This window comes from Aptenodytes forsteri, unplaced genomic scaffold (assembly GCF_000699145.1).
Source record: "Aptenodytes forsteri isolate BGI_AS27 unplaced genomic scaffold, ASM69914v1 Scaffold79, whole genome shotgun sequence".
Taxonomy (NCBI): domain Eukaryota; kingdom Metazoa; phylum Chordata; class Aves; order Sphenisciformes; family Spheniscidae; genus Aptenodytes; species Aptenodytes forsteri.
The window spans coordinates 4,032,663-4,058,828 of NW_008794776.1; the positions used below are offsets into that span (position 1 = coordinate 4,032,663).

The following is a 26,166-nucleotide window of genomic DNA, read 5'->3' on the forward strand; positions in this document are numbered from 1 at the left end:
TGTATTCAGTGTCTCTTTATGTAGTGAGGAAGGTCCCTGCAGCAATCTTTGTTGGGGCTCTGGTTAGCATGGCTGAAGAGAGGCAGCGATGCAGCCGCGCTGGCAGCACGACACATTATTCCTGTGCATTTGTTGGCGCTCCCTCCAAAGCACTGGGTCGGGCACCGGGTATGAGGTTGAATGCACTTCTCTCTTGGTCACCTTGCACTCACCCACGTTGCTCCCTCCAAGGCAAGATCCGAAACCACCAATTGATCACTCTCTCCCCTTGTTTTGTGCATTTAATGTGAACTCATAAGCCTCTTCCTGTGTATAAGGTGAAATAACCCCAAACCTTGAACCTGATAACCCAAAACCACCTCTGCCCATCGGCTTGATGTACCCCTTTGCTTTCTCATGTCCTGCTTTTCACTGCTGCCTGTTGAAAGATGTCTTAGGGGTGATTACTGTGGGGCATCGTTCCTGGCTACCTACCCTAGAGCAGGTTGAAGATGGCCCTTATCCCACTTGCAATTTTATGTGGCTTTTATGTTTTGGCAAGATGACATGACAAAGATATCAGCTGCCTTGAAATTACTCCAGAGAGCAAAATCTTTGTTTCAGATGGTATTTGGAGACCTTCCAGTCATGCCTCATATTTCCATGGCATCTGTGTCTAAGATAGTTCAAAATCTCTTTGATTTAAAAATGTCATATCGCTTGAGCTGGGACTATAATCATGTCTTCAAGCTGGGTGCAGCAGTGCTGGTACCTGTTTAGTCAGTGGTGGTACTTTCCTTGCCTTGCACGCTGTTCACTTAGCGAGAGTCTCTTGTTGGCTTTTCGGTTTTTGTTCTATGATGTATCTCCCTGCTTTAAAAGGTGCAAAGAGCCATCACATTTTTTTGCATGCATGGTTTGCCAGTTTCTTCAACCCCAAAGTCCCCAGGGTCTGCAAGTTGAGTCATTTTTCTGCTGGCACAGACTTGTGCAGGAGGCATTACTCAGAGATGGCAGATAGTCTTGAGGCTTCGGCCGTGTGTTGTGGAACAGACTCCAGAGTGTCTGTCTTGCTCGTTTTGTCAGTTTGGAAATAAAAGAACTTGAAATCTAGAAGTAGTGAAGACAAAAGTGAATTCCATTATAGTGCTTTTTGAACCCCTGGACACATGCAAGACAATGAAGCAGGCAGCATGTTCAGCCATAGCTGGCTTAGCAGAAGTTTGACATCATAACCCATTTCATTGAGCGGATAAACACTGGGCATGAGCAGCTGCTGCTTTTGAAAGACAGTACTGTGACTTCCATCTGCCAAGGCGGGTAGAAGGGACGTGATGCTAACATCTCACTTGAGCCACGACACCTTTAATGTGATCATTTTCCCTGTCTCGGAATCAAAACTGTCTAAATTCTTACCTCTCAGAAGTCTGGCTCTGGTTCGGAGGCCAACGAGATACCAACTCAGACAAACCAGATGTGGCTCACAAGCCTCTAAACTGGGGAAGGATGGCTTAGTATTTGTTGTTTTATTACCATGCATGTCTTTCCACTGTGTGTTGGAGATGGTTTTTAGGTTTCTAAACAAATAAGCACTGGCTGAGATCAGGTACATGGCCTGTACTAATCGAGGTGAACCAAGAGTGCTTTAATGGAGCCGTATTTCTTTATTAATTACTTTACAGTTATAAAGATGAGATCTCCTGGATGTAGCCCAGGTAGATCTGAAATATCCACCACAAGATGTTGCAGTAGCAATGCAAAAAAAAGTATGCTTGCATTTATATGAGGCAGTGATAAAAAGTACCCAGGAAAACACATGGGTTGAGCTGATGCAAGCCCTGGTCTTGCAGCTGGTGTTGATACGCAGTGACCTCGCGCACTAGAAGGATGTGCTGCCATGCATCATGACACTGATTCCCCCCTGGACTGCTTCATCTCAGCGCAAATTAACCTAATACTTTGCACTGGCTGCTGCAGATTTATGTTATGATGTGTTTGTGGCAATGGTCTACATCCGCTTCAGTTCGTGGTGTGGTGAAATGTATTGAAACAACCTTGTCTGCGAGGACCTGGAGAGATCAGGGAGCAAAGGAGGGGATACAGGCGAGACGATGAATGCTGGTGGTTCTCTGAATTTAAATGGAGCGTCTTAGCTGCAGCTTCCTGAGCAGTTGTGAATTTTTCTATTTGAAAAACTCAAGGCAAATACCTTCCACTCTTCTAAAGCTGAAGAAAATGTTTGTGTTTTGATTGTGTTTATATTTGAGATACGGGATGAGCAGGTGGAAGAAAGTGACTTCTTTATTTAGTTCAGGCCCTGTGCTGTATGGAAAGAGAAAGTGTGAAGTCATAGGGTCAGCGGCTCGGAGTCGAAAGGTTATGGGGTGAAAAAGAAGGGAAAAAAATAGAGTTCCTTATTTGTGCCTTCTAGGTAGTTGAGCTTTCTGGCTGTCCAGCTGCCACAGCCTTAGGACTGTGACCAGACCTGTGTAAGGAAGGTTTCCTTTTCTAACATTTCATCCAGTTGCCCCCCCAGCCTATCCCTTCCACTCTTTAGGATTGATAATAGGCAAGTATGTTTTAAAAATATTGTCAGTGGCCGCTGCTCTGCACCTTGTCTTCACCAGCACTTGTGCCGTGGCTGCGACTGGTGGAGCTGGACCAGCGGAAAGCCTGTATAGATTGGTTCAGCACAGATTAATGCCAAACGCAATTGTCTGCCGCTAGCATGCTACGAGAGCCCCCTGCAAACGGAGCAGTATTAAATCTGAACCTTGCAAAGATGTTTGAAAACCAGCAGAGCGGGTGGCTGGAAGATTAACTCTGCACGAGGACACTTTGGAGAGCAGAGAGCCACAATAGCAGTTTCAGTGCCAGCTTTGTCCCAGCTGCCAGAAGGGACTTTGTCAGGGGAGTCCTTTACCGTGGTACTGGTCCCCCAGCTGCTGGAACAATTGCTTGAGACCACTGGCAGTCAGCATGATTAAAGCAGCCTTCAGGCTGCTTTATTTTACATGGGCAGTTATCCAGGTCCAAGGATTGGCTCAGCCTGGAAAGATGTAGAAGGAAGTTTGCCATATTGTACCCTTCCACACTACATCTCCTCTTCGTCTGCGTTTAAGATCAGGCCTGGCTTTGTGGTTGATCTGTAGTCACCCCAGGTTGCAGTCCATGAAACGCTCCCAGTACCTGTGGGTATTGATTGATGTGACAAGATACATCATTTTTTTTTCTTTCTACATAAAGGAGACATTTAATTGAATTAATTATCTAATTTATTGCCTGCTGAACTGGGATTTTAGGTGTATGAATTAATAATACAAACCAAGAGCACCCTTAAAACTTTAACCCCTTTCCTTTTTCTTAAACTGTGTTGCAGCTGTTAAATCACATTTACAAACCCAAAGTAATGCGACTGCTGATAACAGGGTTACTAATTTCATGTCAGGATGGAACTGCAGGAACCAAACAAGGCTGCTTTCTTGTTCTTTAGTTTCTTCCTTAGGCTAGGTAGAGCCTTCCCTTTGCCTTTGCATTTTTAAAAAGGGGAGTTAGGAGGTATGTTTACCAAAATGGATTTTTGTCCCAATGGGAATGGCCCTCTTTTGCTTTCCTCTGCTTTCTTTTTGTGAGTATGTAAATATATGTAAATGTATACAGGGGCTTGGATTTACCCTCTTCATCTCCCCCTCCCATGTATAATGTATGTGTTAAACACGTAATCATTAATCAACTTTGTGGGGAGTGCAGACAAGAAGGGCTCTTTGATGATAGATGTATACTTGTGACTGTGCTTGTATGCGTGTTTATTAGGCAGCACGGTGCTATCAAAAGAAACTCCAGGTCCCCAAGGATAAGAAACAGCATAGGGAACAAATGAAGAGGGGGAAAAAAATCCAACCCCTCTTACTGTAAGACCCTCTGTCTTCTACCATCTGTCTCCTTTTCTGCAGTGAAATAAATTGGGGAGAGATCTTTGAATGAGGTGCTTATTTGTAATGCACAGAAACATTAATGTAGAGCAGAAGCAAAGTTATGGTTAACGTTGCCTCTGATGGCTGGGAGTGTTGGAGGCAGGATAACATTATTTCTTTTGTCTGTACGTGCTGGAAGTGGTTTAGAGCAAAAAAAACCTTCAGGTTGTCGTGCACAAGCACAACTATTTTTTACATTTTAATATCATGTTTGATGTTATGGAAGGCCCAAATTAAAGGTGGTCATTGCCCTGAAGTGTTCACAATAAAGACAACAAAACCCACAGCACTTCTTTGTGAGGACCCAGCTCAGAACGTCCGTCAGGCTGCTCTGGGTTGCTGGAGGAGGACTTGGGGCGCTGGAATTACTTGTCTGGAGATTAAGGTAGAGGTGGAGGGATTGACTTATTTGCATTTCTCTTCCCGTGAGATACAGCAGTAAGTCTTGGGACCTGAAAGCTTGAACTGGATGTAGGAAACCAAACATTTCCTTGGTTGTGTTAAAAGGGAGCTTAGTCAATCTTGTAGAGTTGTGCATATGCTCTTGCACAACATTGTGTTGGCCAAAATGATGAAGTTGGAATAGACATGTTTGGGGGAAAAATTAAAAATACAAATTATTTAAGTGCCTTAGATTATTTGTCGCTGCTCTTACTTAGCTTGTGCACTTGCAAGTGCCTATTTTGAGAAATACCTAGTAAAATATGTATTTTAAATGAGGTTAAAAAGTGACTTTGGCTCATTGGGTATAGAACTGCTGCACCTTTTGCTTTGCGTTCTTGCAGAGCTAGGCAGGAGACGCCGAGCTCTGATTGGAACTGCTGAAGTGCGTAGGAAACAGCAGTCCCGGCTCCATCAGCCATCTGCCAGCCAGGGAAGCAGGGGAAGGAGTTGCGAGTGTGTTAGTGGGGAGCAGCAGCAACGAGTCTGGGAGGCAAATGGGAAGGAAAAATTCCATTTTCTGCAGTCTGCCCGATGCAGAGAAGCAGATGGATTGGCTGCAGCGTGCCGGATTTGTCAAGGTGTATCTGGTATTGTTTTAGGAAAGGAAAAAAAACAGTAAAGTCTCAGGAAGGGTATACCCAACAAAAGGTATTTGCTTTGGACTAATCTACGCTATCTTAATGATAAGATAGCAGCTTCATCCACTGTGGCTATTTTTCTTTATTTTCTATATTTGCCTCCTCTCATTTGCCAAAGTCAGCACTTCCAGATTGTTTTACAGATGAGCTGAAAGCCACAGAAATTCAGAGCCTCATCAGAATTTTCCTAAACTGTTGACTATTCAAGTCTACATTTTTAGTTTTGGAGGCCTTTCCATCATTTTATTTTTCGCAGAAGAAATAAACAAGGCATTGGTTTAGGAAAGTGCTTCAGCTACAGTGAGATTAAGTACATACATGGAACTAAGCATTTGATCGAGTGCTTTTCTGAATGCACTTTCTAGAAAATTGATGTCCCTTTTACTGCTCTTGCTAAGCTAATCGGAAGATGCTAGGGTCTGATCAGAGCCTTTTGTGCATTTTCAAGATAGTGTCTCTGGAGGATCATTACACACATCCCTCTGCAGTGAGTACAAGGAGATTGTCACCAGGAAGGTGTTAGTCACTGTGTATTAACATGCAGGATTATTCTGCCTCTCTTTTCACTGTAGGCTTTTCATCTCCTTACTAAGCAGGCACAGTCATGTCTAAGCTAAGATCGCAAAGGATTCTTATAACACGACATTTGCGCCTCCAGTTCAAGAAATAAGCTCCAGTGAAATGAGCTGTTAGCTGTTGTGTGACTTTTGAAGAGAGGTATGGAAAGGGCTCTGGTTTCAGCCCTTACCACTAAGAGGCCAAGGGGAGATCGGCCAGGACCAAGCCACGGGAGCTCAGCACGCGGCTCCTGAAGGCGCAGTTGTCTGGGAGGGGTTAACGACCTGACAGCTGAATAGAGATGTTGCTGTCTCAGCAAATGAGCACATAGTTAGCCAAAGAGAGGTCAAGTACAGCTTGCTGTCCTGTTCCTTCCAAAAGCATCTCCTGTGCAAAGCTGGTGGTTGAACACACACACAGCAGTGATGTTCCCCCTCCTCCGGCTGGGCCAGCTTGCTTCCACCCAGAGCTGACCTCGCCCTTTGGCAAGCCGTGTGTGTGAGTGTCCTGGAAACTCTCCAGTTGGTGGCTGAGCATGGCAAGCATTAGCCAATGACTCAAAAAACGCCCCCCTCAGATATCACCATGAAGGGAGGAGAGGAAAGCCGGGTCAGTGGTGCTCTGCTTATTCACAGGTTCACGAGCAAACACAATAGAAGGTTTTAGAACACAAAACCTCTGGCAGACATCTACCATTCACCGCAGGCAAATGAAATTTTATGGGCGAAATCATATCAGCACATATGGAAAATAAACCTAGTAATTGCCCTGCAGTTATGCCTTATCATAACAACTGGTGTTAGATGGACTGTCCTGCTAGAGTACACCACCTCCCCGGTACGAGGCATGTGTCCAGAGTTCAGCCTTCCATCCTTCCTGAGACTCGCTGGGCTCCCAAATCTAGTAACTTTTAGTACGTGGAACCATGTTTTTGTTGAAAATAGTTGGTTACTGATACAAGCCAATAACTGGGAGAAGTTTCTTATGGTTTGTGCATGAGGAAATGGCCTGGTTTTGTGGTCAGCAGTTGGCATGGTATATATTTGACTGCTTTCATGGTTTTTGCAACCCCACCCAGATAGTTGCTGTAGTACAAAAGAAATACATTTGGAAGAGCTGCATGGGTGTAGCTGATCACATATTCACCCTATTAGCTTCAGCTGGCTTGTAGAGTTCCTGTACCCAGAACATTGAGAACGCAGCTTTTTGAAATAACACTAGCTGTTTCCTATGTCAGATCAGTTCATGTCTGTGCAGATGGTTTCTCAACTGGAATTGCCAGTAACATCATCGGCAAAGGCTCTGAATGACATTTTTTGTTCATTTGGGTTTGGGGGATTTTTTGTTTTGTCTCTCCGATTATATTCTTAAAGGGAAAATTGCAAAGAAAAGAGCCAAAGGAAAGTCAAGAGGCATTGTACAAGAAGGAAAAGATTATAGCAGGGAGGCATAATGTATTGGAAGTGAAAGACCATTCCCATCTATTGGGGATTTTCTCAAGAATGTGAATGTACATGTCTACCAGAAGAATGGGAAAAGAAGGGCTGACACTTTGTGGGGTTCAGACAAAAGAATATAGATCCTTTACCCTTTGCATCAAGTGGTCCATGGAAATTAAATTGTCCTTTCAATGCAGGGGGGAGTTCCTGTCCAGAATAGATCACAGCATGATGGTGACTGTAAAGAGGTTTTCTCTTCCACTCCCTTGCTCCACGGGGCATTTACTTGAAGAGCATAATTAGGATTTGCATCTGGAAAAACACACCACCAGGCACAGATACAGTAACACACTAGAACCCAAGTGTATTTTAGTCTACTGCAGACGATAGAAAAGAACCGAGACGAGCAGCGTCAAAACTTACTTCCCATGAATTTTCTCTCCCCATTTTTTCACGTACTTTGGCTTATGCACGTACAAACCTTCTTCTGTAAGGGAGAAAGTTAGGCTATTTAAATGCCATGAAAGAAGTTTGATTTAAGAGGAAACTTGAAAAAGAGAATGAAGACCTGGCTGGTGAGGACAGGAAAGATTTCCGTGCTTTGGACAGAGGGCACAAAGAGGCTAGGCAAATCCGTTGGCCCAGGGTTTATAGCGTGGCTGTCGGAGCCGCAGCTGATTTCTCAAAGAGCTGGGAGGTGGTGAAGGAAGTTTGTTGTTGGCCGAGTTAGTCTTAGATTGGGGAGGGCGGTGAGATGCAGGAACTGAGAGTCTTTTAGGTTTTTTGGAGACAAGGATGAGAAGATTGTTTGTGAAAGCAACTGGAATGGGGCATGGAAAAATCCAGGAAGGCTGTTTTACCCACGGGGTGAAACTCTCTCTTTGGTTTGGACTGTAGCCAGTGGCACGGAGTAACAGAAACTTTCGAATTCATGCATCTGCTGCTTGGCCAGTCCTCGCTGGAGACTGTCAGAGCAAATGGAGCTGCCTGTTCTGGAACCATTTTAGCTAGAATCAGCTCCCAGAAGACGGTTGTTAATAACTCATGTCTCACCAGCCCTCTCTTCCTTCACTCCACTCCCTAAAAACTGGGCTGAGAGACTGTGCAGGAATTCGGGCTCTCTCGGGTAGGCCAGCAACAAGGCGATGGGCTCTTGCTGAGGTAATCTGCTAAAGCCATTGCCATTTTGCAAAGCAGCCACAATTCAAAGCGCAGTCGTGTTTGAACACTGGACTGACTTTTCTGTCTATTTTAATGCTTTAAACAGGGCTATGCATTCAGCAGTTATTTGTATAAGCGCTCTCCAGGCATTTGAAAAAGACTTCTGTTTTCCAGAAAAGAGGAGGAAAGAGGCCGGAAGGGATGACGTCGGGCAGAGTAGGAGCAAGCGATAGGGGAGCAGCCAAAAAAGAGGGTTTTGGCTGAGCTGGTGTGTGGGTGACTGTGGGCAGACACGGTGCTGCATGTAGGCTTGCTAGGGCTCCCCCACACCTGGTATTAAATCAGAAAAAAGCCTTCCACCTTCTGTTGCTGGGAGTTATGCTCTTTAGAGCCGAGTTCGACAGTTGTTATTGCAATTTTGTGGTGCTCTTTTGATTTACAGCTGTTTTTACGACCATTGAGACAGCCACAAATCGAGGAAATCTCATAAAACAGAGAGTAAACGTCTCCTTCACAACACAGGCAGAGTTTTGGCATCCGTGCTTATTCCATGGAGCAGGATGTGTAAACAATATTGTGTCCCCTGAGTGGCTGATATCAGTACAGTTAAGTGGTAACAGCTTGAAAAATGCATTTCTCGTATATTAGCGGTAAAACTCGAAATGGGCCCCCAGGCTAAAGTAAATTGGTGACATTTTGCAGCAGAAAGGGAAAAAAAAATAAGGGCAAGGATTGGAAATGTGGAGCCCCAGCTTTGAAAGCAGTGGGACTGGAGCCAAAGTTGGATTTATCTGCATTATTGCAGTACAGGAATAAATGGATCTACCACACTTGTTGCAAAGCATATCTAATTGGAGAAGACAGATTATATGTCGGCTGCAAACAGTGGACTGCCCCCTTCACCGCCTTCTTACACAGAAGATGAGGTCAGTTAATGCCATATTTAATCAAAGTATAATGATGAGAGCTTCTTTCTTGACTTACTGTATCGCACAGGAGAAATGCTTGGTGGCCCTTTTCTGTAACAAGTAGGTGAGTGCACTTCACTGCCCTTGAGTGAGCGAGGGGTAGGAAGGCAAATGCTTTGCAGATGTGAACCATAGTCTTTCTTCCATACTTTTTCCTTCACAGCCTCCGTTTGTAGGGAAGTTTATATGCTGTCCTGGTTCCCTCTTTTTCAGGGGTTCCTAATCCCGTCTGTTGGGTCTTTAAATACTACTGCACCCTGCAGTTGCGGGTGAGAGTGTCCACGTGCGGGAACGGAGCTGTGGGGAACAGCTAGTCCAACAGCGACATTTTTTCCCTAAAACGTAGAAACACAAGATGTGAGAGAGAGAAGGGTTAATGGGCAGGCTTGATAATGAAGTTAAAAGAGTCAATCTGATAAACATCAGAGAGACAACCTCTAAAATTTCAGCATGTTTCGGGATTACCACATTCGTATTGTTTACCTAATGAATATTTGATGTTTCCTTCATGTATAGAGTTGCTGTTACCTGATTGGGGTGATGGGAGGTATCATCGCCTTGTAGCTTCTTCCTTTGATTACCCGTGGGCCTGCTGAATATAACACGTGGTGGTCCAGCCCAGCTCAAATTAATCTGGTGTCTGTTGGCGGAGGAGAGCTATGACAAGACCTTCCGCAGCTGTCTACTTCAGAGCCTGGCAGGGAGTTTTCAAATAAAAAAAGCTGTCATTCCTTTCCTGGACTAATATTCAGAATCTACTTGCCCGTTTCTAATTAACGTAATGGATATTGTTAAAACTTGGGCATCTGCAAGGATTCATAGACCCATCGTCTGGGTGGTTCAGGAAATAGTTTTCTCATTGGATCAAGAGAGGAGGAAAAGGCAGATGATCATTCATTTTTGTTTGATTTTGCTTTCCAGTGCTGTCTGAAAAGAGCTAGCCTGAAGGTGTTCAGTAAGGCTGTGGCAGTCCTCTTCTGTATTTCTCCAGTTCCCATGGGCAAAATGGGAATGGACATTCCCCAAGATCACACACAAGCCCGGCGGTGTTGGTGATAAAGCTGCAGTGAATGACATTTTTATCCAGAGCTTATTTGTTGAATTGTTTACCAGTGTGTTAATAGAAAGGACTGGGCAGGAGGTGATTGCAGTGTCTGCTTACGAATGTCTTCATAAGCATTTAACATTTTTCTTAAAGATTTACCTTCTGGAGTCATGTTGCTGCATGGGAATCTCAGCTTACATATATATAATACTTAAAAGGAAAAATCCAGCTGTGTCTTGGTCGCAAGAATTAAACTTGAAAACTGAAAAATACAAATTAATGTTGACAAATGTAGAGAGATGCCCAATTTGGTTTCCTTTAAAGATGTATTAGTTTTTAAATCTCTTCAGTGTGAGTCCCCTTGGTCTTTATAATTATTTTGCATTGTCCTGGCACAGGCACGAAGCTGGAGGGCTGCAGCAGGTACTAGCACTGAAATAAAGGAAGAGCAGTGCCTGAACCATAGTCCACTAGAACAGGCAAATCTCCTACGTGGCTGTGCCGTTACAATGGATGAAGTGCTTGGAAGGGGCAGTCCAGCGCTGTTCCAGTACCGTTCACGTGACTGTAGTATTCATCTTGTAATAAGAACCTCTCCTACTCATAATTCTGGTGGGATTGAAAATTTCCCAGTAAACCTCTTAGCGAGGCTCCTGAATTAAAGAGAGGAGATACTTCTTAGGTGGCAAAGCCTGCCTGAGCCACACGATCTCTGCAGTTGCAGCAGGAGCTGCTCCAGACTGCTAATGCTCCCTCACCCAGGCACATCCTTATGCTGGGTATCATAGAATCATAGAATTATTGAGGTTGGAAAAGACCTCTAAGATCATCGAGTCCAACCGTCGACCCAACACCACCACCCACTAAGCCATGTCCCTAAGTGCTTCATCTGCTCGTCTTTTAAATACCCCCAGGGATGGGGACTCCACCACTTCCCTGGGCAGCCTGTTCCAATGTTTAACCACTCTTTCAGTAAAGAAATTTTTCCTCATGTCCAATCTAAACCTCCCCTGGCACAACTTGAGGCTGTTTCCTCTCGTCCTATCACTTGTTACTTGGGAGAAGAGACCGACACCCCCCTCGCTACAACCTCCTTTCAGGTAGTTGTAGAGCGCGATCAGATGCTGGCGGGCCAGCGGACCAGTCTAAGAGCTCTCGGTCTCTTGGGATTTGCCTGGGATTTGCCTTCACGTTCAGGATGAATGCACCCAGCACGCTGCAACTTTGGGTGAAGCCAGGGATGCGTTTTGTGTCCAAACTGAGTCGTTTTCTGCATTAAAAGGGGAGCCTACTTCAGAAGCCCCATCCTCCTCCTGGATTGCACAGCTGTGAAAGGAGTGGACCTGGGAAACAACGGTGCTTTTGTGCCGCACAGTTATGTGTTTAACATAATAAATGTTTATTGTCCTCTGGAGCAAAGGAGCAATAGGCTAAATTATAGCCCGGGGAGGGAAAGCTAGAATCATGAGATATAGGCTGTTAATTATCTTTTTTTTTAGCTGTCATAATGTACTGGCGTTTGCCTGCAGCACACCCCCTCCCACTGCTCCATTACCTCCACCACTACTATCTCTAAAATATCTGCTTCCCGTACCACTGTGCCCTCCTCCTCTCCGGCCTCCTGCTCTTTCATTTGTAAGGCATCTCCGGCCTCCTGAGAGATTTGTGACTTCTCTCCCAGCAGCCGCTTACGGTGATAAAGGCCCTCAGACTACCTCTCTCTGATTAATCAGCCCTCGTGCAGCCTCGATAGGGTGTTAATTTGTAAACTCAGTGGACAGGCAGCCGTGATAAGCCTCCGCAGCTGCTGTGTGTCTGCTGGGGGGGGGGGGGTGGGGGGGGGGGGGGGAGGGGGGCGGGGAACAGATAAGGCTTCAGCCCTGGGATGCAGCCAAGAAATATTTTGGAGCAGTGAATTAGAAACAACAACAACAAAAGAGCCTTCTGCAGAGGCACTCCTTTGAGGTTGCTGCTGGTAATACAGCAAGTTTCAATAGCAGCAGACAAGAGCCGCCTTCCTGATAAGCTCCCTGACCCCGCAGCCCAGGAAAGGGCCACATCAGGATTGCATCCATAACTGGGAACTTCTGTCGGAGGGATGTTTGTGTGTCACACATCATGGTCCGGGCTAGGAGGACGATGCAATCTTCTCTGTATCTCGTGTATTTATTGCAGTTAGCTTGATCCTTTTCAGAGAATTTGACGCTGGTTTGTCAGAGGGCTGTCTGGCAGGACATGTCACCTGGAAAAAAGGGACGGACACAAAAGGCATCCAGAACAGCATCCATGTCAAATGATTTTTGAGCATCCCCGAATGTTTGCTGTGTGATGTGGTTCACATAAAGTGCTATACAGGGTCCACTACGTATCAAGCATATGGATTAAAAATGAGAAGATAGCATTTCCCCTAAACAGCAGACCATCCTGAGTGGTCTGAGACCACAGAGTATTGCAGTGGTCTGAGAAATAGCAAAGCATGGTGTTAAGCTCTGAAATACCTAGGCAGATTGGAGCAGGCTGCAGTGATGACAGGCATGTATTCTGCTTACCTGTTCAAGGTGGTTATGTCGAATGTTTCTAGTGTGCTCATGCAACTTTCCCTTTTTTATTGAATCAATTATGTTTTCTTCAGAAATCGAAAGGAGGAGATATTTCACTGAATTTGTATCAGCTCTTTGGTTCAGCTGAATCCTAATGATTCTGCCATTGTTGGCCTCCCTAATTGTTCTAATATTATCTGACAACACGCAACAGACCGTGGAAGCAGTTCCTTCCCTGTCTGCCAACGCAGGTTGTTATTCAGTACGTTTTTGAACTGCAGCAATTCTCAGACAGACAGTGACCTTTTTATGAAATCAAATGTCTTGCAAAACCCTCTTGGTCTCTGAACTGTGATTTATAGCCATTTGTGTTGGAGAAGGCTGCAGGTGGGATTTGGGTGACATAATTGTTAAAAGATAAAATAAAATGAAGGTTGCCCTGCTGGTGCAGTGATGGCAGGAGCTACGGGAATGAATTGCTTGGCAGTGCAGAGCCTGGCCCTCCTCCTCCCGCCCTCCTTCGTCGGTTGCCAAGTCCTGTCTGGCAGGCCATTACAATGATAAATGCAGGTAGCTGGCAAAGACCACAGCTGAGAGTTTGTTCTAGCGTGCCAAGCCCTGCTTGGCATTCCCAGTTGGTGCCAGCATTTGCACTCTTACTCAGTTTGACGGAAACCAGGACATGAGGTGTGAATTTATGTCCGCATCCTTCCAAGAGAGAGTTGGGATAATGAAATGCCAAGGCAGCCCTGGGAGCAGCAGAGTAATTTGGTAGGTACCAAACAACAGTCTGCCACCTGTCATTTGCAGAACAGTCCCTGCTCTCCCCCATCACTCTTCCTACAATGCAGCCTTTGAATTGTAAGAAGTTTTAGGTAGTTCTGCAAAGAGCACTCTCCATTCCGTTTGATTTAGTGCAAATAAAAACCCGTATCCCAGCCAAACAGGTAGCCTGGCTAGATAGTTTCAAGCTGTAATGACAATAATACAAACTACTATACTAATATGTTACACAGCATTCCCAACTTTTCGTATTTGTAGGCAGGTTTTCCCCTACATCGGCAGCAAAAGCTAAATTGGTAATCAAGTCGGTGGTTGCCTAAGTCAATGTCTGGGTAATGGAAAAATGTTACATGTAGAAGTCCAGGCTGAAAAGCCTGCCTGTTCAGGAGGGGGATCAGCTCTCAGGAAAAGGTGCGAGATCTCTGTTGTTTGAGATGTTTAAAAACAGATCGCACAAAGCCCTTTTATAAGCGTGTCATGGAGAATTGTTTTTCACTGGCTGGGGCATGTATCAGTTGCCCTTAACAGGAACACGTTGCTGCCTCTGACCTACGGTGAGAGGTGCAGCCTGATGCAGTGACACCTGGAGAGGACTATCCTCTGGATGCCATTCATAGACCAGCCTACCTGGAAGCTAAGTCAATAGTGTTGTCTATGAGCACAGAAGTAAAAACAACCCAGTGTGAGAAAAAGAAGAGCAACATCTACTTCTTATTCTGCTTTTTCTTTTTTTCCTGCTAACCGTAACTGGCACTCGCTTGGTGGGAATAAGCCAGGATGTGGGGCATGCAAACGTAGTCATGGGGAAGTCAGTGCTGCTTAGAACGGAAAATAGCCAGGAGTGTAAAATCAAGGTAGGTTTTGATGGCAGTTTGGGAGCTGAGGTTTGAGAGAGGAGGATGCTGAGATAAGGACCAAATGCACCTTAATTTAAATTAGGACATGCAGGCACAATAACATTAAGAAAGTATTTTGGCTGGTTTTAATGAGTGATAGCTGGAAATTTTCTTTTCTGGTCAGTGTCTCTGCAAACAGCTGAGGGACCTTTTGCAGCTGTACGACCAGCGTTGGTGAGGCTCAGGAACTCCCCAGCTTCCTCCCTTCTCCTTTACTAAATTTTTTTTCAGTGCATGTATTTATTTATTTATTGGAGCTGAGCTGCAAAGGAGAAGGAGTTTGATCTTTTCCTTTGGGAGACAGCAACTGCTCAGAGGAAGATGAATCATAAAGCATGGCTAATGGAGGGAATAGGAAAGGAAAAACTCTGGGCTATAGCCATTCTCCAGGGGCTGGAGGGATGGTTTGAGAAGAGAGGGAAGAGGAGTTAGCAAGCCTGTGCCCCGAGGCTCTGATAGCAGACATGCTGTAGGTCAGGTATCCCGCTGCTTGCGGAGCATTAGGTCACCCTTTGTCACGGTAAGAGGCACATCTGTGCAATAAGCCGACAGACCGCAGCAGCATATGTTTAAGAATTACAGTCGCTGCCTAATCTAAACTAGTTTGATCTATCCCAAATAGATTGTAAAGCGATGAGGAACATGCTCTGGATTCAAAACGGTGTTATTTTAAGCTTATCACTGTGTTGCCAAAAGGGAAGGTCCAAAGCAAAACCGTAACGTCTAACTTGCGGAGAAGCAATGGGCTTGGCTCCTCGTTGCCCTGCGCTAACTGAATCAAACTGTCTATACAGCATTTCCTTCGGTGCCTTCCAGTCATCATCCATTTTGCCTTGCTTTCCGTTTGCCATCATGCAAAATCAGTGTAATTCAATGGTGAATTGGGACCACTGATCTCTGCTTCTAGGCTCTCTATGGCCTAATTTAATTCTCTGTTCCCAGACTTGTGCTAGCTTCTCAAAGGGGCTGTTGCAAAAAATAGTCATGGTTATATAAACTGCTGAGAGAAATAAGCATTCTTGGAAGAAAAAGTGACGAAGAGAGGAGTGCATTGTGAAAGGCCCTTTCCAGGACTATAGCAGTACTGAATATGCATGTGCTAAATGAATGCGAGGTGGGAACCTAAACAAATATGTTGCTGTATGAAAGTACAGTTCAAGAAGCTTTTTGTTTCTAGTGGACCTTCGGCAGAGTGAACTTTCATGCAAGATATGGAAGACCCATCGGTACCTCTCAGAGGAGACCTTGAATCAAAATTGAACTAGAAGTATCTGGGGTATTTAAGGCAATGCCATTTCAATAAGTAGTTGCCTGTTGAGGGTGTTTGTGCTGCATGTTTCACTGTGACATGTTAAGGTCTAGCTAAAGGCACGAGTGAAGTTTTAGGATTGGAGATCTGTCTGGCACTCATTCTTGCTTAGGGAATATTATTTATTATTAGTCCTTGTTTGCATTGGACATGAACAGCCGGAATTTCATAAGTGATCCTGACCATCAGCTGGTACTAGATTTTTCAGAACAACCTGGTCACCGTTCAAGTATCTAAATGGATTTTCAGAAATGCTCCATACCCGGTAGCTCCGGTCAGGTTGGTGCCCCACGGGCAGCTGCTGAGTGCTGAGTGCCCTTGAAAGCCCAGGCTATAAATTCTGTGTGGAGGTCTCAGGAGGGAAGGGGACAGGTGAACCTCTTTGCTGTTGGGAGATAATCACAAAACACAATGTGGATTTGTAGCAGTCCAGTGTATAGCCCGTTCCCCTTTGCTTAATCCCTTACACAGCTGGGTTGTGCTCTGTCCCAGCCAGCCGTGTGCCACAATGCTGGATTTTCCTAGAAGGTGTCACAAAAAGGTAGCTCATGTACTTCTTACTCCAGCTTTTTTTCCTGTGATGGTGTGTGAAATGACTGACTTGTAGGTCTAACTTTTCTTTTGTCTTCTTAATCAAGCTGTGATTTCCCTCCAAAAATAATCCTGGTTTTGAAAAGACCGTATGTTCCCTTGAAACATCCCCTCACAATGCAGGCAGTGTTACCCGTGGGTTGCTTCTATATCCTGGTATGTGTTGAATACTTTCTTGGTCTTAAGGGTGAATTTTAGTTTGTTTTTTGTGTGTGTGTATGTGATTTCTGGGCTCCTCTTGCACCTTTCCATATGCATCAATTTCCATTTCCTATAGAAGAATCACAACCCAAACAATACCTTCCTGTTTTAGTTATTGTTCTCATATTACTGAATGAAGGGGTCTGGTATGAATGACTTACAGAATCAACTGGAAGCTAGTAAAGCAATACTGACATGCTGAAATTCTCTGCTAGAGAAGCGATCAAGTGGCATCGGAGTGGTAGGTAAAAGCAGGGGAAACAGATCAAAGGGAAGAATGAAAATTGATCCAAAATTTTCAGGTTGTGTCCGTGCTTTATGCTGAAAGTTTCTTTAAGCGTATCCAACACTTCTAGTTTGAAAATCTCCTGGAGAATGATTTTCTTCAAAAGCTGGAGAGCTTTTTAGTGCTTGCTAAGTTCAGTAACTGTGTGAAAACAGCCTCTCTTGAGACCGGCTCTTGGCTGTCTAGAAGATAGGCAGCCATCCAGAAATAAAATGTAAACTGTATTTTACTGCCTCCTTTTCCTTCTGCCTACCATACTGGACTCAAATTTGGAGGGAATGCTTGGCTTTTGCCCTCTACAAAACATCCATACCAGGTCCCTAACTGCACGTGCTCTTGCTCCTTGTGAACCAGAACTGCAGCCTTATTAGCAACTTCCCAATGTCTTGTGATCAGGCGCCTCAACTATCAGGCTTGGATCTGGCATTCTGTGCTCCAGGAGACTGCATGAAGATCTGCAGAGCTTCTGTTGTTGGTGATAAGGAGCGGTTTTATTCCCTGTATAGCCAATTTATAAGCTACAGAGAAAGGGGGGGGGGGGGAAGTAATTATTTTGAGGCCTGACATAGCTTATAATGCTGTCTCTGTCAGATGATGTTGTTCTGTTATATATAATCATTAAATTATTAATCTGTAAGAGCTCTTACACCTTTCAGCTGCCCTGGGTTAGTGGGAGCCAGGATGAACGAGGCATGGACTTCATTATGCCTCACTGTTCACCTTCAGAGTAGAGGGTGTGCTGCATCCTTTGTGGTTACCACCTTACATTTTGACGAAAAAGCTGTCTTTGCTAAGCTTTTAGCGCTGAAAATTGAATCAGTGTTTATATGTGCTAGCTTCAAGGGAAGGAAGGATGAGGGACTGGAGCACCACTCCTCTGCTTGCTCTTGGATCTGTTTTGAGACTGTGGCAAACTTTAAACCTATCTTAAAATAAGGAACATCAGTGAGGGTTGAAGATAGTTTGAAAAATACACTGGAAAGAGAAAACATATGCCACAGAGTGTGGTGCAAAAGTCATATTTCATGCATGACTTTAAGAGAATGTTAATAAGGATTAGAACCATACTTCAGCAGAATAACAATCAAAGAAGTGTAATTAATTTTTCTTTAGAAGAAGAAAAAAGCAAAAGCAGAAGAGGGTAGAAATGTTGTTTTTCTCGAATAACAATAGAAGTGTAATTAATTTTTCTTTAGAAGAAGAAAAAAGCAAAAGCAGAAGAGGGTAGAAATGTTGTTTTTCTCTGCAGTGTATTCAGCCTGGTTTCAAACTGTCACAGAACTGGCTGGAGACATTTTCCCCTTTAGATCTGGTGTAGAAAAGAAAATCAAAATAGGACAGAGAATTGCTAACTGTTGAATAAACCACAAAGGGGGACCTGCAAGGCTTGGTGCAGATCTTAGCGTGTCATCGAAAGGGTGCTGGGTATTACAAGTTTCAGCAATGTGAGGCTACCTCAGAAACTCTGCCGCTCTCCAGAATCATTTGTGTGTGTTTCACTGTTGGGACAGATGTTAGATATGCTTAAAATGCAAAGGTCGTTATTGGGGGTGAGGGTGGGACTTTGCAAGCAGCAGCTTTTATGAAAACATGCCGGTCTTAGGCTCTGCTGTGGTGCTCCATGGGGGAGGGAGATGAGCAGCAAATGTACAAGGAAGGCTAGAGGTGTCTTTTGTCTGAGAGCTTCAGGCCGGGGATGTCTCTCTGCCTTATGCAGCAACAAAAAGGAATTTGGGGGGCAGTGAAAGACTTGAGGGGTGCACGGAGCTGCTCCAGCTGCCCTCGTCCCTGAGGTGGTCCTTCAGATGGAGACACGCAGAAGGCAATGAGAGGGGAAAAAAAGGAAATTTCTAGTTTCATTTTGTAATCCAAAAAAAGTGTGATTTCTTGGGATGGCTTGAACCCTTCCGCATAAAGGACTCCAAACGCCCGGTTTTGCTCACAAGGGAAGAATTCCACTTTTTTTTTTTTTTAAATCCCTTCTTAAACATATGCAAATGATTTGCTTGAAACAGCAGAAAATTTGGGAGGGGACTTGTTTTAGCAGATGCGTTGGTTTACTGGATTTTTTTCACTCATTAGTGGGCTCCCTCAGACACATAGGTTTTATTGTATGCTTCCTTTAAAGGGTGACTGATGGAATTGAATGATGTATTCAGGCTCTTCCTCCCCCAGCTTCCCTCCTGCCTTTACAGCAGCTCACAGAATATCCTATAGCACAGGCATTCACTGTTTCAGAATGGTGCTCATGCCAAAAACTGCTCAGATCTGGAGCTAGAAATCACCAGAAGTGAGAGCAAAAGTTACTGTAAACTCCAGGTGTGAAGGTTTGTGTCTGTAAACTGTGGCTGTGATGTTGAAAACTCTGCTCTGTAAATGTTGACTGATTGTTGAAGGCGGTGCCACATACTGATATCAGAAGACTGAGCAATAATCCGTGTGGTTTACTTTCTCTTAAAACTGAATTTTCTTGCTTGACTTCCTTAAACGTTGTTTTTATATAGTCTGGACCTGTAGCACTGAGATCTTTAGCTCACAGCACCAGTCTATATTAAATCCTCGATACTGAATTACGCAGAAGGGAGTGAGCTGGTGGTTGCCATAAAGTGGTGTCGGCAGGACCCAACTTTCCAGACCAGGCGAAGCATAAACCTTCTCCCAGCTGGGGTGGCTGCTGCTGCCGGAGCAGGTCCTGCAGCCGGTGGCTTGCTCTGGACGGCACCCCGGGGAAGGGCAGCTCTCCCGAGCAGGCTGCGGGCAAAAGGGCTCCTCTCGTGGGCTGCACACTCCGCACCCCGGCGTCAGAAACCAGCACTTAGGATTTGTGGCTCAGCTGCCTATTTACTGCTTGGGCTTTAGTGCAAGCCACGCCGAAGTTTCATTGCCTGTAAAATGGGGGAATCTTATTTATCCACCTGCCACGTGTCCTAGTGCTTATGGAGTGCTTTGAGGCTAGGTCCTGGCTTTGTGTAAGCTGTTAGTATGGGTGAGTTCCCAGAGCCTGCAGATGTGTTCTGCATCCGTGGTGACTTTGTGTTGATTATAAGTGAAAAATCTCTTAACGATGGGTTGTAAATTCAGAGTTGGCTGTCAAACGTTTTATGCACCACTGTTGTTGCTGCTGTGTGACGCTGTTACACTTTCTTTGCAAACCAGCCGAGGCAAAACCTTGTTTAATCCTGGTTCTTCCTCTCTTTAATCCATGCAGTGAAGGGATCGTGCAGGTAACTGATTTTCCCTAAGATTTTAGGATCCTTTTGCTGAGCTGTGTAACGATCATACATGCCACAGCTACACGTGCAGCTTTGTCGTGGACATGATTCAGAATTTTTTTCTTATGTGTCTCAGCCTCAACCTATTTTTCATGTTATTTTCCCTCTCTTTTTTATGCATTTGCATTAAGTAAGACATTCAGTGCTTGCAGTGCCACTTTCCTTAGAAATAACATTAATAGATCACTCTCTTGCTTCTTACTATAGCTCATGCAGATATTCTTGCATTTTACTATTTATTTTTTTCCTTCTGAGTCGTCATTTTAAATATATAACAATGTAATACAATTCATAGTGCTCTTTATCATGCAAATCTCCCAAGGCACCTTAGAATAAAATCAATAAAATCAAAAAGAAAATCAACTTAGTTCAGCTATGTGTTGAATTAATTTATTGTTTTTAAAGCAGAGCCAGGGAAGAAAGGTTTTTTTCACTTTCAATATCTTTTGCTCTTCAGCTTTGTACTTCACCCTATTTTATTCGTGCAGCAGTCAGTGCCAAAACGTTGATGATATTTTCAGCTATCTTACAGATAGTAGTAATGTTGATCGTGCTCCCTGCTCCCAGACCAGCTTTGATTCTGTAGAGGCTACCTGCTATTTTATCAGATAGCGAGAAGGAAAAGCTTATGCTGAAATAGGTTGACTGTTTGATATCAGTGGGGGGAGGGAAGGAAGCCATCAAATTAACTCATAAAAGCTTTATTTACGATGAATGGACTTTTTTTCCCTGTCTGTCATTATCATCTTGTCTGTAACCCAGTGACCCTGATTATCATGAAGCTGTTTACAAGGTTTAGGTTAATTGGATTTCTTTAACTATTTCCCAGAGCTGTGAGGAGCACAAATACACTGCCATGGAGTTCAAACAGCATAGTGCAACCCAGTTTGCAAGGAGACGGGCTTCTTCCAAGAGGAAGTCGTTTTATTTCATACTCAACTAAGTGCATAGCAGCATGTACCTATCATTTGGCATAATATTAAGTAACACCCTCTTTCATACGGATGTGTTCGGTTGCAACTTGTGTTTCCAATACACAAATTACATTTTGCATGTTCAGCAAGAAATGAGCTTATTTTCAATGAGAGAGGCTTTGAAATTTATTTTTTCCTTCAGCTTGATAGCAGTTTCACTGGTTTTGTTTTTATATGAGGAATCATGGATAAAATAGCTGTGCATTGCATGGCTGCCTAAATAAACGAGACAGGAGGATATAGTTGGGTGAGATCAGGACAGTACTTGTATATGCTTTGCTTTCATCTTAGGATGCATGCTTTTTCTTTAATGGCACAACATTGCACCCTCCAGGTGCAATGTGTAATTGCAGGTCTACAGATAACCGACTTGTTTTATGAGCTGTGTTTTTTGTGAGCAAGCCTTCCTAAATTCTCCTTTAGTATTACTCACCCTCTTTTTCTCTTTCTTTTTCAGGCTTCTGTAGGCTCTGAGAAGCTGTTCTCCCCTGCAGCAAATAAAGGTAAGTGATCTGGAGAAATGCTTTCCTTATCTTAGAGAAAGAGTTTTGAGTTGTGAATCTATATCGCGCAAATAGCAGGACATCAGTTTTGCCAGAGCCTTTAATTTTGCCACACACATTGTCATAAAGATCAGCTTTACAGGCTTGTGATGATTAAGTTAAAATTTAGAGCTGCATTGTCTCAGTGTGGGGTGGGACTTCTTCCCTACCAGTCAGATTTGTAACAAATGTCTTAGGGAGAGGGATTACTGACAAAGGAGAAGTCAGCCTTTACTGCAGGGGATATGCTTTTCCCTCTAATACAATCAAATCCTCATTTCTTTTAAACAAATCAATATTTCAATGTTATCTGTATTATCCTTACAAGGGCTTGCACATCCCTCTCCTGCCAGTGCCCACAGAGCATTTGTGTCTGTACGTCTTGGTTCTCCAAAAGGAGGTGGAAGGTGCTCAGCATGTTGCAGGGTTTCAGCTCACAGCTCCCACTATTACTATTAATTAAGAGTTACCTGTGATACGCGCTGGGTGTTGCTAAGAGACTGCGCCGGTTCAGATTCCCCTTGGGAGGTACAGTGACATACCTCTAAAGACGCCAAGCCCTCCTTTGAAGGCTCGGTACAGCCATAAAACAGGGCTACTCTAGTTTGATGTGTTCCCAGGGATAATCTCACTGGGATGGATACTGGGCAAAAATACTGAAGAAACAGCCTTGGAGAGGGCAAAGTGTGGTACATGGTGGAAAGCACTGAGCTGGGAATGGTTCCATTTTATCATGTGAGGAGGTTGGTGGTGTGGCTCTGAATGAATTGTCAGGTCGCGTGGCTGTTCTGCAGCATTCCCAGTGTTGAACTGCAGAATAAAATCAGTTCAGAGCAATAATGAATACTAGGGACATGCAAATACCCCAAAGAGGGGAGATGAGGCCCATTAATAAGAAGTGATGAAATAACCTTCTTGCATTATTTCAAGAGGGCCAAGAAAGGAATAATTTGCAGTTGTGTAGGAGTAGGTGCTGGCCATGGAAAGGCGTTTTGGTGGTTGTGTGCTCCATCACCTGGATCCAGGCCCGGTTTATCGCTGGGCTCTTTAGCAGCGGTAAGTATTAGGAATTCTCTTTCTTTCCAAGCTTTGCAGATTTTCAATGCCAAATGTGGAAACCGATGACAAGCCCATTATGTTATTACATTTGCAGATATTTTTATGAAATTATGCAGCTTTATCTGGGGGAAGGAGGGAAGTTTAAACAAATGGTGGGGAAGAGCATTTCTCTTCTTTCAGCCTTGGCTCGTTGATAAGGCAAACCAGATTGCCCATACGGCACTGCCTCAGCAAAACAAAAATCTTGCCATCCTGCATAAATGCATGGCACAGAGATCTGCTGGAGAGGCTTATGTTGAAGCGTTAGCAGCTTTGTTGGCTCCTCCTCGTGCTGAAGCCTGAGATCCCCCACCCCTTCATATCACGGAGCAGCTCAGCAACATGAGTTTTCAAAATACCTCCCTATCAGGAAGTTAAATGTGTGAATGGCTGTGAATTTGCTGTCTTGAAGTCTGTGTTCGCGGCTGTTTATATCCCTGTAACTGTTCCTGTTTGATTTAATGTGGGTGTAGACGTTGCCAGTTTTGGGAAGATTTTGGTTCAGATCATGGTTTTTGTCTCAGACTTCTCTTTTACCCTGGCCCTGTACTGGTGGAGCTTTGCTGATCGGCATGGGCTGCGATCGCGGGCGAGCTCTGCTGGGGGCTACCTCAGCATTTGGCACTTGTGTTGAGAGGTGAGAGAAATTTGCCTCGGCGAGATTTTTGGCGAGATTTTGCACAGAAACCCAAACAGCGCTAAGTTCTACCCTCGCCCTGTTATCAGTCCCGCAACGCAAGAGCCAGATTTGTCTCTCGCACATGCAAATGAACGCCGCTCCAACGCGACCAGGCTCGGTGATGCCATATGGCCAGGAGAAAGTGACTTTCAAAGCGTTGTGCTTAAATTCCTTTTGTGAGATAAGAGCGTTGATTTAAGGCCGGTGTTCTCCAGGGCTGGAGCCACGGTGGCTGCGCGGGGAGGGGATTAGCTCAACACGGTTTCCTGATGGGCACACGTGCGGCACGGCACGTGCTCGTCCTCTCCCGTGGGCATTTGCACTATGCCCTTCTTTTGTAAACACTTGCAGCCTTTTTGGAGAGATATTAACTAGCAAATCTGCAGCGTCCATGCTACAGCTTTTGTTGAAGGTAACCAGGTTTTTAAAACACAATAAAGTGGATTCATTGTCTGGTGCAACTCTCCCTGTTCCCACAAACTTTCCCTGGGGATGTGTTTGGCCCAGCATATTTGTTTTATACCGTCCTAGTTTATCAGCAGCTTAGCAATGCAATTAAGTATTAAGATAGACAGGTTTCGCTTATTTGAGGCTGGAACAGCTGTAAAACGTAACCTTTGACCATATTTCACAGCTACATAAAAGGCCTGAGGAGCAGCATCTTTTGTCTGGGACTCTCTGGGTAACGTTTGTCTTCGCCCCCTCCCTGCCAGGGCTGCGGCGGCGGCGGCGGTGCTCCTCCTTTTGACACCAGTTCATCTGCAACAACAGATGCACGGCGTAGATGTCCACTTTGGGGACTGGTCGCTATTATGCGGTGGAGGGAGGTGTCCTGACCCGGGGTGACCTCGGTAGTCACAGCTGTGAAATAGGCTGAATGAGGCACTTTGAGCTTCCAGGAGGAGAGGAGATTAAATCCTCTGTGTAAGGAAATAATAATTAAAAGTAAAAGCAGAGAATCCCTGATCTGCTGTGCTGACAGGTCTTTGTTTTCTGACGCAGAAAAACGTTTGTTTAGCCAACTTGTCACTGCAGCACAGAGTTACAAGGGCATTTGCTGCCGAGAGCCGGTTGTTACATCCTCCTGGTGAATAAATCGATAAACAAATAATAAAGGTCTGTTTGCTCTCTCATGCAGCTCCTTTCTCACAGGAATCTCCTAGCCAGTCCTTTGCTTTTTCTGAAGGGCAAGTGCCATGCAGGGCAGGGGAGGCGTAGGCGAAAGCCGGATCCGTCCCTCTGTGTCCGAGTGGGTGGATGAGGCAGAGGGAGTGATGGTGATCGATAGGAGGGCAGATGGGTTGTCGGTCTGGGGAGGTGAGAGGGACATTCACCCCTGAGTCACTGGAAGGACCTCTGCCTGCCTGCTGTGATGATATTTGGGGGGGGGGGGGGGTAGGGTAGTTTGTATTTGAAGGACTTGAGCGTTGCATTCCTGCTGCTGGCTCCCTCCTGCAGTGGGCTTCCCTGATGGGTCTGGCTGGAGGCAGTTGAGCCTTCTCCCGCCTCTCCTTGCTCCAGACCTGCTGTATGCCAGGGAGGGCGGGAGAGGGTGGTGCCTTTTCTACCACAATAACCTTGCAGCTGCGGCCCGGGAGACCTGCTGAGTCCCCAGCGTTTGAACCCAGGGCGGTTCAACTGTTGCGGTTAGGGTGAAATAGGCATCTTAAAGTAGATGTTTCCCAAATAGCTTTGGCCAAGGGTCCTGATGAGGAAGATCTCCATCGCAGAGTAAGTGCAGGCGGGGCAGCAGCTAAGGTGTCTCCGTTCATAACCCCGGGCAGGCTGTGGGTGTGGAGGTGCTGCCTGAGAGATGAAAGGGGTGTCCAGGAGCGCCCGGGGCATCAGCCAAGATGCCCATGGAGGAGCCAGACCTGCACAGCCACCTCTGCCCTGCAGTCCCAGGGGGCACTGGGCAGCAGCAAGGGGACAAGGGCTTTGAAGTTTGTTACGTTGAAGCTGGGTACGTTGCTCCTATCTTTGGATCAAAATCAAGCTGGACACAGAGGGAGCAGTGTAATCCATCTGTCTGGTGGCACGGAGTGACTGGCTGGGACCCAGCTCTGCCCCGGGCTGGTTGGGGGCTCACTGAGCGCCATGCCTCAATTTCCCCCTCCTGCAAAATGAAGACTAATGCTTGTCAGCCAAGTGCACTGAGAGACTTAATTAATGAATGTTTATCAAGCAATTTATCAAGAGATCCTTTTAATGAGCGATTCCATAAACAGTGCAAGGCTTCATTTTCATAGCAATAATAAATGGCAGTGAAAATAAGTCTTATCCTTCCCCCGCATATGCACCCCCCAGGAAAAAAAGATTGCTTACCCTCCACTCTCACTTCTCCCTGGGTTTCTAGGCGGAGGGCTTTGAAGTGCTATCTTTCATCAAGAACTGTACACATCCTCAAAGCTCTAAAGCTCACAGCCTGTGTCTTATCCCTCTGACAAGAGGGAGGCAAGCTTTCTCGGTGTGCAGGTCGTAATTGTCAGCCATGGGATGCACCGCAGCCACCCGCCCCAGCAGACTAATGCAGCTTATGGTTCTTTGAAGTTCCCTCCCTTTATTTTCTGTCCTCTTGACCACAAAACTGTGCCTTGGGCCAGCAAGAGACATTTCTTGTTCAGAGATGACACTGAGCCCTGACAAGCACATCTGAACTGGAGAAGAACCCTTGTTCCTCTGAGATCACTGCTCCATAATGTTGTTGCCTTAAGGGGACTCTCTCTCCTTTTTCTCTCTGCTTCTTCTCTTCCTTTTTTTTTTTTTTTTTTTTTATTCAGCACAATAAA

At 45.0% G+C, this 26,166-nt stretch overlaps 1 protein-coding gene across 1 annotated transcript in view; it reads left to right on the forward strand.

Moving 5' to 3' along the window:
• The window catches only part of FBRSL1 (fibrosin like 1), a 411,006-nt gene that overhangs the window by 330,688 nt on the left and 54,152 nt on the right, over positions 1-26,166 (forward strand). Inside the window, exon 6 of the mRNA XM_019470782.1 lies at positions 21,516-21,561. Coding sequence (XP_019326327.1) covers positions 21,516-21,561 — 46 coding nt within the window. The remainder of the gene's footprint in view (positions 1-21,515; positions 21,562-26,166) is intronic.